This window comes from Chironomus tepperi, unplaced genomic scaffold (assembly GCF_022539635.2).
Source record: "Chironomus tepperi strain 1889 unplaced genomic scaffold, CSIRO-AGI_Ctep_v1 contig_34, whole genome shotgun sequence".
Taxonomy (NCBI): domain Eukaryota; kingdom Metazoa; phylum Arthropoda; class Insecta; order Diptera; family Chironomidae; genus Chironomus; species Chironomus tepperi.
The window spans coordinates 1,487,964-1,502,478 of NW_027226156.1; the positions used below are offsets into that span (position 1 = coordinate 1,487,964).

Consider the following 14,515-nt stretch of genomic DNA (forward strand, 5'->3'; position numbering starts at 1 on the left):
TCTATTGTCTGTGTTATCTGTGAGATTGTCTGCTTTTGTGGTGTTTTGTGACAATTCATTTTGATGATTTTTTTTATATTCAGGTGTCTTCACACTTGAGTTTTTGAGGTTCAAGTGCCTCTACACAAGGATCTGGACGTCCAAGTGCCTTTGCACCAGACTTCTAAAGTTCAAATAGTCAAACAACTCTCAACCATTGTGCGAAACTACACCCAATTCCACCTCCAACAAGATGCTAACAAATTATAAAACAAGATGATTTTGGGAAACTTCCAGGATGTTTCATTGAATTTAAATTTTTTATGAAAATGATTTAATAAAAAGAATAAGGGATAAAAACATTTTGGCATTAGTATTCAGGTGTCTAAATTATGAATGAGTAAAAGGAACAGGTGCCTTCACCTGCTTTTTGGTTCAGGTGTCTTGACATTTAAATTGCTTTGAAATGAAGGTCGACTTGATGTTTGTTCATGTAAATTGGTGCTGTTGCTAATTTGTGAGCGATGTGACTGAAGAGTTTAATTTTGATGGAATTTGAGAGGGTTAATGGGTTCAATTGGGGACGATTGATTCGATTTTGAGGACTTAGTTGGCTATTTTGAGGCTTAGTCGAGCTCATTGAGACTAAGTCGAGCTCATCGAAGCTAAGTCGAGCTTATTAACAAGCACTGATCCTTCCTCTTCTTCTTCCATATCCACTTCATTGAATTTAAATTTTTTATGAAAATGAAAGCGAAAAGAAAAAAAAGAAAAAAAAATTGATAATAAAAAGAATAAGAAGGATAAGAAACAAGCAATGATGGCATTAGTATGCACAACAATGAATAATAAAATGAATGAGTAAAAGGAACAAAGCAGCACAACGAACCTGCTTTTTGGAGGGTGAAATTTGAATTTAAATTGGAATCTTGAAATGAAGGTCGACTTGATGTTTGTTCATGTAAATTGGTGCTGTTGCTAATTTGTGAGCGATGTGACTGAAAAGCTAAGTCGATTTTTGAGGGGTTAATGGGGATCAATTGGGGACGATTGATTCGATTTTGAAGGCAAGTCGAGCTTATTGAGGCTAAGTCGAGCTCATAGAGGCTAAGTCGAGCTTATTGAGGCTAAGTCGAGCTGATTGAGGCTAAGTCGAGCTCATTGAGCCATGTCGAGCGTATTGATGCTAAGTCGAGCTGATTGAGACTAAGTCGAGCTTATTGAGACTAAATCGAGCCATTCAAGGCTAAGCCGAGCTTATTGAGGCTAAGTCGAGCTTATTGAGGCTAAGTCGAGCTGATTGAGGCTAAGTCGAGCTTATTGAGGCTAAGTCGAGCTCATTGAGGCTAAGTCGAGCTTATTGAGGCTAAGTACGAGCTTATTGCGGTTAAGTCAACCTTACTAAGGCTATATAGACTTTTCAGTGACAAACTTGACTCCATAATTCCTAACTCAACCCCTAAAAATCCATCAAAAATATCAAAAAATCAACAAATTTTCCATTTTTATCCATCAAAATCAACGGAAATTTTCTCAGAAATCCACATCAAAAATAAGCAAGAAAAATAAAAAAATCTCCCAAGGCGACAACTGTCTGTAACAGAAGTAGAAAGATAAATTCAATGAGAAGCCCGTGAAGGTCTTTCCGATCACACAAAAGACAGCATAATAAAAAAAATATTTTTATTTTCATCTATTATCATCCATTTTACTAATGCTGAATGCATAGCGACTAAGTAGATTGAAATGTTTACACAATCTTATGATTGTTCACCGTTTTTGTGTTTTGTAAGGAATCTTGTAGATGGAAAAATCTGTCTGACTGAGGTGTGATTGATTGGGCTCCGTTTGTATGCGATTGTGCATGTTGATGGTTTCGGTTTTCTTTTCTTTTTTTGGATGTTTGTGGTGTATTTTGGGGATTATTGAGAAGATTTGTGGAGCTTGGATGGAGGAATCGGCTTTGTTTTGGAATTTTCGAATGGTTCAGGTGCCTTCACATGAGATTTTTTGGTTCAGGTGCCTTCACATGAGATTTTTTGGTTCGGGTGCCTTCACATCTGATTTTTGAGATTCAGGTGCCTTTAAATTGGAATTTTGGGATTCAGATGTCTTCACACTAGATTATTGACACTCAAGTGTCTCCACACTTCAGCTCTTAGATGCAGGTGTCTTCACATAAGAGTCATAAGTTTCAGGTTCCTTCACATTTGTATTCCAAGATTCTGGTGCCTTTACAATTGATCTATTGAGTTCAGGTGCCTTCAAACTGGAATTCCTGAAATTCAGGTGCCTTTACACAAGAAATTCGAAATTCAGGTGCATTCACAATTAAACTTTCGAGGTTCAGGTGTCTTCACATTAGAATTATGACTTTCAGATGCCTTTACACTACATATGTTAGGTTCAAAATTCTTTAAACTAGAGTTCCTCAGATTCAGGTGCCTTCACACCACAACCTTCAATCCTAACCTCATCCAAAAATCTTGACAAATCACCCCAGCATGCATCCTCATTGTCGTGCATCAACAAAAATCTTGACACATTTTAACACCACAACACAATGTCTTCTTATTTAGTCGTCAAAAGACAGCAAAACAAAAACATTTTCTGACACGAGTTTCCTTTTGCTGGTTAAAAATAAGCACGCGCTGCTTTTGCTTCAGATATGAGACCAAAGGGGCCACCAACATCATCATCATCACTGCATGTGTTTGCAGATTTCTTCTTTTTTTTTGTAATTTCCACGGTCGTCACATTATTAAAAATTGATGATGCTGATTTTTTTTTGGTTCTGTACTTTTTTGAAAAATATTTGTATGATGTGAGTAAATATGTGGATCTGATTGTGACATGTGTGCTTGGAGATGTGGGTGATGTTTGAGGATTGAGTTTCATTTATGGAATATGTGGTTTAGTGCTGTACTTTTATGAGGGGAATGAGTTAATGGGGAATTGTTTTGAATTGTTTTGACTCAAGTCTAACTTGACAGTCAACTTGACTTGATTGAAAATTGTCAAGTCAACTTGACTCGATTGAAAAATAGTCAAGTCAACTTGACATAATTTGAAAGTAATAGTCAAGTCATTTTTACTTGAATCAATTAAAAACAATTAAATTAACTTGACTCAACTCAAAAACAATCAAGTGGATTTGACTCAACTTACAAGATCCTCAAGTTGACTTGATATCTTTAAAAAAATCCCAATTCAGCCTCACTCAACTCCCATTTCCTCCCAAATCTCTCAAATTTGCTAAACTCGTTACAGCACAAAAATTTCATTATTTAAAAATGTCAAATCTTTGAGTGCTGCTGCCTGCCTGCTATATATAGCCAACATTTGATATTTCAAACATGAAAAGCTTCTTTTTCGAGTATAAAGCTACAGCTACAGTAAAGTGCTCATATGCATGTGTTTGTGACACAATGAAAAACGTTTTAAAGTTACTTAATAATTTTTGTGTCGTGCTCTGCTAAATTTTTATTCGAAAATTGCTTTTTATTATGTATTCAGGGACTGCCTACACTGCCTACATACAGCAACAAAAGAAATTCTGAGACAAAATACACTTTGTGACATAATAAAATCCTGTGCTGTGTGTTTGATGAATGAGACACAAAAAAATTGTTAAAGTTTAATACCTTAATGGATTTTTGTCCAAGTGGAACGTCAAACAGCAAGCAGGCACGCATGAAATATGAACAAAAAAGTCGTGTCTCTTTTTTTGGATGGATTTTTTTCTATTTTTGGGATCTGTCTTTTTTTTAGGGAGAAAAGATTGTATTTAGATATGATAAAAATTGTGATTAATATTTGGAAAGGGATCTGTGAAGTTTTAGGGACAATTTGGCTCAGTTTGACAGTACTTAGTCTGTTTCTTAGTCCTAGTTTGTGCCTAGCTACTTTGTCTCCAAGGGTGTCACTTAGTGACGCTCCTAAAGTCAGCTGAATTGCAGTTTTTTGCATAATTATGTAACATAAATCCAGAGGAGTCAAGTTGAATTTACTCAAATCAAGTTTTGTCGACTGAAGTCAAATTGAGATGATTCAAGTCAAGTTGAGAGTATTCAAGTCAATTTGAGACAATTTAAGTCAAGTTGAGTCGGCTTAATTCAAGTTGAGATTATTAAAGTCAAGTTGAGACGGTTCAAGTCAAGCTGAAATGACTAAAATCAAGTAGAATCGACTCATGTCAAGTTAAGTCGAATTAACTCACTTAAAGTCGACTCAAGTTGACTTGGGTCGACTCAAGTTGACTTTTATCGGCTCAACTTGACTTAAGTCCCAGAGCGACTTAGTTTTGACTTTCAGCTGGATTGTTTCGAATTTTGTCTGAAATTTGTGCCACTTTGGAGATCGGTCGACTTCTATGGACCCCCAAAGCTCCCATCTTATGTGTCTTTATACAACAAAATTCCCCTTGACTCACAGCATTCCATCGAATACCTTCCATAATTCCCACAATCTCACTCCAAATTTTAACACAGCATACAAATTATCGATTAAATTGAGAAAAATATTCAACAATTTTTTCTTATTATAATTTTTAAAATATGAATATTTTTCACCCCTCAAACCTTCAAACCCCTCAAAAAAAGGAACAAAAAAAGCCAATAAAAAATCTCATAGAAAAATAGAGAAAGTTTATCTTTTAATTATGATCGATTGGGGAGCAATATTTTATATTTATACAGCACAAAATAATAACAGCAGCAGCAATGTTGAATGAAAAAAATGCCGAGGAAAATTATAAAAAATCGTGCAGAAAAATTTTCATGAAAATTTGTGTATGAAAAGTCGATTTTGTGGAAATGTGAAAATGTGTATTTTTTAATGATTGGAATGTGAATGTGTTGGATGTAGATGTGGATATACATAGAAATGAAAATTAATTGAGATATTTTTGTGATGAATTGATAGGTTTGGAGCAATTTGTGGTATTTTAGAGATTCAAATGGCAAATGTTGGGGAGGTTTGGGGATGAAAATTGGGAAAATTTAGGAAAAAAGTTTGAAAATTTGGTGGTTTTTGATCAAGTTTGGTCAGATTTGCTTATTATTTCTTATTGTTCTTCAATTTTCAAGTCAAGTTGAGTCAACCCATTTCAAGTTGAGTCGATTCTGGTCAAGTTGAGTTCATTCAAGTCAAGTTGAGATGATTAAAGTCAAGTTCAGTCGACTCAAGTCAAGTTTAATTGACACAAGTCAAGTTGAGTCAAAATTAGTCAAGTCGAGTTGATTCAAGTCAAGTTGAATCATTTCAAGTCACGAATTAGGTCAAGTTGAGTCGATTTAGGTCAATTTAAGTTGGCTTAAGTCAAGTTGAAGTGAATCAAGTCAAGTTAAATTGATTCAAGTCATGTTTAGTCTACGTCATGTTTAGTCGACTCATCCAGAAGAAGAGTCTAGACGATACTAAAGGTCAATCTAAGGTTCATGAGAGAAACATGCTCTTATCCACAACATAGCCCAAGCAGGACTCGAACCCACGTCTTCTCATTTTCATGTCAAGTGCTCTTGACTGAGCTATCCAGTGATCGTTCCACAGGATTACACTGTACCTTATCGACTTTGCTGTGTCGCTAAGAGCACCTTGTTCTCAATTATGTTAATCATATCAAGAACAACCACCTCCTATACCTCCTATAGAGTTGTTCCTATTAAGTTCCTTCACATTTAAAGCTACAAATCGAGCAATTTGTGAATTTTGAAAGCAACCTAAAAGTCGAGCAGATGTATAACAAGTAAAAGAACAAGAAACATTTGTAACAAGCAGCAAAAATTGAGCGATAATAGCAAGTCTTTAATTGCCATCCGGAAAACATGTGTTAGACATGAAACATTTGTGAACATAAGTGGACCGCACCTTAACCATTTTTACTACAACTTTAATTAAACTTTTTTTGTGGCTATAGCAAGCACGTAAATCCTCTTTGCTGTACGCTTTTGAGACTTGAAATTCCCAATCCTGTCATCCAATGCCTTAACATTTTTGGATCATTCATCATAGCTTACACACGCAGCTTGTAACTAAAACAGCTATTGACATTCGGACTTGATAAATATTCATGACCAACTCAATAATTTCATTCAAATGGAAGTAATGGAATTGCCAACAAATTCAATTATTTATTTATTTACTTGAACTAATTAATTATCGAATTGACCTTATTGGATGTCGTGCTTTATACAATTTTTGGGTAGACTGTCGTGAATTATAGGTTTTTAATAATTGGATGTTGTTGGCTCTCAATTGGCTTAGGTGGTAATTGTAGGGAAGTGTAATGGCTACTTAAGTCCCCTAACAGGCAATGAACATGCTTTAATAGGACAGAAATTCCACTACGGTACCTAAAAGCCGTGTATTTGCCTTAATGAGGTGGGTAATGATAGGGAAGGTACAGGAAGCCCCAACAGACCCCCAAAATCTCCCTTCTTTCTGTATACACCCTTAAAGTGAGGCAGCATTCCTCCATACCCAACCCATAAGTCACAAAAGTCATAACATCCAATTAATCTTATCTTAAACACAATTTAAGTGCAACAAATCCCAAACTTTCCATCCAAGATTACTGTACATTTAATTTCCGAAAGTAAACTCCAAACTTAACTTGTATCATGCACATACGGCATGTAAACTTTATCCATCCTCAATGTTGTGCATATCCAAACTTTTTGGCTTCATTAAAGTTGAAAAAAGTAATTTTTTTCGCATAAATTTTCTGTTTACTTGTCTGCGATTCTCGTAAAAACAGATTTCCAAAAAGTTTCGACATTAATTAAAGACATAAAGTCATGTATTAATGTTTATATTAAGATTTGGTATGTGGGTGTGGGTATGGGGCTGAGTGTGGAGGGTATGTAGAGCTGTTTTGAATGAATTTTGTTGATTGTGCTGTTTTGGAGTTCAAATCTCAATTTTTTGCAATTCTAACCTCAAAATTGTCGTTTTTGGCTGGCTCTATTGCTGGCTATTGTCTGTTCATTGCCAATATAAAATGCAATGCTGTATCTATCGACAGCTTCCTTTCAGGAGCTCTTTTACTGTCCACAAAGTTGAAAACTCTTGAATATTTTGACAAATTTGGTCTAAAGTTGACTTCCTTAAATCAAGGATGTCTCGCAATTTTTCAGGGTATTTTTTGTCAATTTTCCACCATCAATCTTGAGTTCCTTAACCTCAAAATTATCAATTTAAAACACAAAAAACCTCCGCAATTCAACACGAAAAAGAATGAAAAAAATCAACAGAAAAGTGCTAGAAAATTTTTACACGACTCAAAAGTCTTCAAAAAGCTGACAAAGCTTTAAAGTTTCTTTTATTAAGTACACAACAGCAGCTGTGATGATTTTTGTGGTTTCTTATGAAAGTGTCAACAAATTTCTTCATCATTTGATCAAGATTGACTCGAAAAAATCTTGAAAATTCCAAAAACTACAGATAATCTACAGATATCCACAGCTAACCACAGCTTAAAAAACAGCTATCTACCGCTATCAACAGTTATCCATAATTATCTATAGTTTTCCATAGTTATTCACAGCTGACCACAGATAACCACAGATATTCAGCTATGTACAGCTTACCACAGCTATTCACATATAACCACAGCTGACCACAGATAACCAAAGCTATCCACAGCTATTCATAGTTATCCACTGTTATTAACAGATCTATAGCTATCTAAGGTTATCTACGGTTATCCACAGCAAATCACGTTTTTTTAGCTATTTAAATCTAACCACAGCTATCTATAGCTGTGTAAAAATAGCTATCATAAATTACTCACAGTTGTCCCTAGTTTTCAATAGCTATACACAGCTCATCATAGACAGCCTCAGATAATCACAAATATCCACAGATAATTACAAATATCCACAGCTAACCACAGCTGACCATAGCTAACTACAGCTAACCACAGATAACTGATCACAGCTATCCACAGCTCCTTCAATAAAAGAAACTTTAAAACATTGTCAATATTTTGAAAAATAACCTCAAAAATATCAATTCTAACCTCAAAAAAAATAAACCTAAAAAAAATTAACCTCGAAAAAAATTCTTACAGAAATTCATTGGAAGTTTGACAATTTCCATAAAACTATGGCGCATTTACAAGTAATAAATGTCAAAAATGTGAAATAAACAGCTGTTAAAAATCTGATTAAAAAGGATAAAAATCAGAATAAAAAATTGTGAAAAAATTGTGTAAAAAGCTCGTTACAAAAAACTGAAAAAATAAATCAATTCCTTTGGATTAATTAGTGTATAAAATACTAGGGGAAAGTTAGCAACAAATTGAAAAAAAAAAATTGTTAAAATTTATGTCCATTATCAACTATTTGGACAGTATACGTATCATCTTATCGTCACTACTCATAACCAGTCATTAATCTACTAGAATATCAACATAACCTTCAAAAAAAAGTCAATATAACCTCAAAAAAAAAAAAGTCAACATAACCTCCAAAAATACTTAAATTCAAGTACGACAACCACCACCAATCCACAACCATGGATCCACAACAACATTCCGAACATTCGTCAGCCCACTCATCGCCCATCCACCTCCAAAAAATGCAATTTAAGCTACAACAACGTCTCAATGAAAATGCCCAAATGCAACAACAACTACAACAACAACAACAACATCTTCAACAACAACAACAAATGTCAGCACCACCGCAAGCAATGTCACCATTAATGGTCCGTAAAATAGGCACAAAAGCAGCATCAGCAATTGATCTCAGCAACGGTCAACAACCATATGACATGACAACGCAACTACAACATCAACAGAATGTCCAACAAATGCCACCAAATCCACAACATTCACTAATGTTGCATCAACAACAAAAATTTCCACATCAAAATCATCCAATTGAGCAACAAATTTTCCAGCAGTTCCATCAAAAAGCAATGCTTAATCAGTTGATGAAAATTCAAGGCAACAACGCATCCCTAGCTGACTTCCGTTCAATTGTCCATAATCAGCCACAAGTTGATGACATGCTGGCTAGTAAGGATCAAATTCATGCAATTGTTAATGCACAAAAGCACAGTGACTACATCGTTGAGGATTATATGGAAAAAATCCAGACACGAATTGCGTTGTTGGAAACGGAACTAAAGTTTGCGGACCGGAAGCTGCATGTGCTGTATGGCGAGTATAATGAGATGCTTGCTAAGATTGATAAGCTTGAGAATTTGACAATTGCACAGCAGCAGGTGCTTGCTAACCTACTTGACCTATGCAACAACCAAAATCAGGAAGTTACAGCAGCTAAAAACATCCAAGCAAAAGCACAACAACTATTTGGCATCGATGCACAATCAATCATGTCAATGAGTCAACTTGAGAACTTCCAGGAGCCATTCCATCAAGAGACGGTAGACAGCACAGCAACAGAGTTTAATGAGCTACTTGAGGACCTTAAAAATGAGGCAATAATTGATGGGTTGCGGGGTCAAGGGGGTAAATTTACCCAACAACAACAAAGTTTTCAACAACAGCAACAACAACAACAGAGCTTTCAGCAACAACAACAACAAAGCTTTCAACAACATCAACAACAATTTCAAAATGATTATGAAGGTGATGCTGACTATGAAGCACTGATTGCTATGATTAATAAGCAAATGAAATTCCAACCGACTTTTAATTTCCTACAACGTAATGAGCAGGCACAAGAGTTTCTTAAATCACAAGAAGCACTTAAGCAGCACATCCTACAACAACAAAATGCAATGGAACTGATGAAAAATCTTAATGATGCACAACTTAATATGGAAATGGATTTTTTTCGCAGTGGCGAGATCAACAAAAGCCTTTTTGATGCTGTCCAGCAGCCATTGGACATGATTTATGAGGATAATGAGGATAAGGATGGTAATGGTAAGGAGGCATCGCCAATAAGTGAGCAACAAAAGGATGATGAAAAGTCAACAACATCAACAACGAAAAAGTCAAAAACAAAAAAGAAGAAACATCATCAACAACTACAGTTGCAGCAGTTCCAACTGCAAAGTGATGATCAGTTGATACATGAGATAATTGAGGAAGTGCTGAAATTGGAAGCGCTGACTAATTTGGTCAATAAGAATCAGCATGATGAGCTTAAAAATTGGATTAAAAATGAAATTAAAATTTTTCATAACCTCAAAAAATTGGATATGAATTTTGTGACGTTACTGGTCAATCCAGTCACACAGCCAAGTCCAAACTCGTCAATGTCACTCGAGGAGGAAGACCAAAGATTTGAAAATTTAATGAAAAAAATTCGAAAAAATCTTGAAATTCTTAAAAAAACAACAACAACAACGGATGTTGTTGAACAACAACCAAAAGACAACAACTTAACATCCTCAAAGTCATCAATCTACAACGATGATGAATATTTACAGTCATTAAGGAAGTCACTCGACAGACATAATTCTATGCAGCTACTCCTGCACATGCAAAATCCAAATTTACAGTCATCGACAACATCAACAACAAAGTCAGTCCTTAATTCGAGTGATTTTTTATCGGATGAACAGCTGGATGTTGATGGCTCGTCCAGTCCGCCGCCACCAGCTCCAAATGGTGATGTCTATTATCCAACGGAAGACATTTATGCAGCTGCAAGTCATTTAGAACAGGAATGGAATCCATTTCATGTTGATATACTTATGATGAAGGAACAACAACAACAACTGTCACAGCAACAGCAACAACTGTCACAGCAACAGTCACAACAACTGTCACAGCAACATGCATCGTTGTCACCTTATCGAAAACAATCGTCTCCAAAAAACGCGAAAAGTGACTCCGGACTGTCGTCAATGTCCGGTTTTTCAAGTTTTGAAAAGTCACCAAACTCACCATCTTATTCACTTCCATATGACCATGCGACAGTCACTTTTCGTGGTAATATTAGGTCACAGGATTATTTAAAGCTACTCAATTCATATCAACAGATGAAGGCAGCTGGTACAGCAGCTGATGTTACATCACCATTTCTATTTTCGGATGTAACAAATTCACCACAAATACAACCACAAAATGTTGTTGTACAACAATCGACAACAACGGATGGAATATTTGGTGAAGAGAATCTCAATTATATTAAGGAACTATCACAGAATGTCCCAATATGCTCTATATATGAAAATAAATCAATATTTGATAATGTTAGTGTAATTAAGCCTGCCTCAGCATGGGAAGTTTATGTCAAGAATCAGCAACATGTTGTTGATGAACAACCAAAGGCATTTCCTGACTTGATTGCTAATCAGGAGGTTAAAGCTCCTCAGAAGTCATCACAAGATGCACAGGAAGCACTAAGGAATCAACAACAACAGCAACAACTTGAAGCTCTTTTGGAACAAAGACGTAAGCTTGATGCTCAAAAGCAACAACTTAAACAGGAACAACAAGCATTGTTGCTGAAAACAAAACAACGACAACAACAACAGCCTTCAAAATCATCACAACGACAACTGACTGATCATCTTGTTTATTATCCATCACAGCAGTCAATCACTGACTATAATTCATCCATGAATCTTGAGTATCAAAGGGAATATCCACCAGCTAGGGAACCACAACATCATCAAAATCTACAACATGATGAATTCATGCAGCATGCACATGCACAACAACAAGTTCATTTACAACATTTACAACAACGACAACTGCAACAACAACAACAATCACAGCAACAGTTGCAAGGTAATGAAAAGATTAAGGATAAAAAGCACCATGCATACCTGAATAAGATGCACAATTGGTTGCCGGAAATTAAGCTTAAAAAGATGTCCAAAAGACATCGAAGTAATTCCCTACCGGGTCAGGTTGACAATGAGGAATACTTTGAGAATCAAAGTTACAAAATGAATCTCAAGCAACAGTCACAACAACTGTCACAGCAACCGTCACAGCAACATCAACAACCAAAACATGGCAAAAAAGGTGACATTTATGTCATGAAGAACTACATGAAAGGCAAGAAGAAGGATCTTGTTCGTGCCATGTCCAGTGTCGTCCATAAGGCACAAAAGTCAGTTCGTCGTCACAGTTTCAGTCATCATAACTTGTCCGACGATGAATCACATCCACCGGAAGTCCGACAATCACCAAAATTCCAACAGGTCCGTGCAACACGTTCAATGTCAGCAGCACCAAGCAACAAAGGACGTAGCTACTCAGACACCGAAACCGACATCAGTTCCATGTTTTCAGACAGTGAGGAACATTCAGGCACACCAATATTTGCAACAATGGCCGACTCAATGACAAAACATTCTGATGCTGGTGATTCCGATGTGGCAGATAAAGTGGTCAGTGACTCATCAGCTGGAAGTAAAAAGTTACAGCCACCGCATGATGCCAATGGTGATCAATCAGGTCAATTTAATCTGAATTTTACCAGCACCAGTATGGAATTTGCAGCGAGTCGTAAAGTTGGTATTTATAGGAAAAAGTCATCAAATGCTGATGGATGTGATGATACTGGAAGTCCAACAGACAATGATAATTTTGATGGTATTTTTGAAAAGTCAAAAAAGCCACCAAGTCACATGTTGACTAAGACGCATTCAATCTTTGTGGACTCAATTGATGATAATGAGGAGAAGAAGCCAGTTCCAATGCCAAGGCATGACAGTAATGACTCACAACCTAATAAGCCAATACCAAGTCCACGTTTTGAGCATTCAAGGTCAAATAGCATTAAGGCTAGCCTTGAGGTGCCCGGTGGACGTGATGAGGATGACAGCAAGTCACAAAACTCATTTCGGACGTCAATATCGTCACGACGGCAAAGTACCGAAGACTCAATAGACACAGATGATGAGTACTTCTACTATGAGATGAGGAACTTAGAGGAACTGGAAAGGAACAGCCATATGGAGTCAATCCTGCAAGACAATAAGAATCAATTGATCAGCAACATCATGTCACTTGATAAGACTCTAGCGGAACCAGATGAGGATGTTAAGAAGAACATGTCAAATGTCCTGTCGGAACTAAAGGCAAAGGTTAAGCTACGCGAGCCTGTCGAGTCAGCAAAGCCCAAAAAAAGCAGTTCCAATATTTATGACAAATTCAACTTCTCAACCAATCTCAATGACATGCCATGGAACCGTGAATCTGAGGATGATGACGATGCCAACTACATGAATCAGCTGAACCAGTTCGAATCCGAGATCCGCGATTCCAGTTACGGTAAAGTGAAAAAGAAACGAAAGAAATCAAAGCAACGCGAACGCTATGAAAAGTCCTCGTCGTCGTCCGCGGACGATGAGGACGATAAGTCAATTGCGAGTCCACAACCAGCACAATCAGCACATGATGATTATCATCTTGCTGTTGATAAATTTGAACGTCCACATTCACAATCATCGGGTGTTACAAGTGGACCAGACTCGCCAATCGCAAGCGATGATGAAATGGAATTAAATTTTAATGAACGACCCGGACATGGACCAGGACATGATGTTGTAACTGATGATGATAAGCTTATTGTCGCTGAAAATTACGAGGATTTTAAGGAGCGACAAAAAAACGAGCGGCTCCTCGAGCATATACAGCAGCCGCCTCAACATTCGAATGATGATCGAGGAGCGTATGATGGTAAAATTCAGTCCAATACAGCTGCTGCCGTGACTGAATTAAATGATAATGATGATGATATGGTGGGTAGGAAGACAATTGGTGGTATGAAGAAGTTGATGCAGCTGTCATCGACAATATCAACAGATTCAACAAATCAGGATAGTGGTATAAGTGATACAAGTGGTGGACCGGCTGGAAGTAGTAAATGGAAATTATTAAAGACATTAAAGGAACGAAAGGAAATGAATAATCAAGTTAAAATTAAAGAGGAAGAAGAGTGCGGTAAGGAGAAGCCGGTAAGAGAATCAATCAAGAACGATGGACAAAAAGTGAATATAAAAAAATTATTTAAAGGATATACGTTAATGTTAATTTTTGATGTTGCTGACTAGAGGGTTGGAACTTGACATTCCTTTAAGGCACTAGTTCCTTGAGTGCCTTGAATTGGAACTTGAAATTGAGAATTTTCAAGCTTTTGTGCTCTATTGAAGATTTGGAACTTAGGTTCTTGATTGAAGAGCTTTAAGTCAGTGGTGGACAACCTTTGTGTCGCGGCACACTAGGCTGTGGGATTCCCATGAATCGTATGCCTTCAATCGTGGCTTACTACCGAAGTATGCCGTGAAAAACTAAAGGTTGCCCATCACTGATCTAGTTTAAGGACCAGTGCTTCTCAATGTGAGCTTCATGACACCGAGAAGCACTGGTTAGTGGCTCATATGAAGCAATGCACTTGCTAGTCCATGAACATGTCACTCTCATGAGCACTAGACTTGAACTAAAGCTGTAAATCCTTTCAAATTTGAATTAAATACAAAATTTAAGTGACTCAAGTGTCCAACCCTTGGCTATACAATTTATATCGAAGAGAATTGAAACATTTGATCTAAAATCAAGGATGTGGAACTGATCAATTTGAGCCTTAAAAGGGAAATG

General features: G+C 36.6%; 1 protein-coding gene across 11 annotated transcripts in view; it reads left to right on the forward strand.

Moving 5' to 3' along the window:
• The window catches only part of unc-13, a 115,878-nt gene that overhangs the window by 53,575 nt on the left and 47,788 nt on the right, over window positions 1-14,515 (forward strand). For 4 of the 11 annotated variants that reach the window (XM_070646761.1, XM_070646789.1, XM_070646797.1 and 1 more), the window contains exon 2: window positions 8,051-13,908. The exons of 6 other annotated variants lie outside the window; for them this stretch is intronic. In XM_070646761.1, coding sequence (XP_070502862.1) covers window positions 8,497-13,908 — 5,412 coding nt within the window. In that variant the 5' untranslated portion in view covers window positions 8,051-8,496. The remainder of the gene's footprint in view (window positions 1-8,050; window positions 13,909-14,515) is intronic. One more of the 11 variants, XM_070646775.1, reaches the window with a different exon arrangement.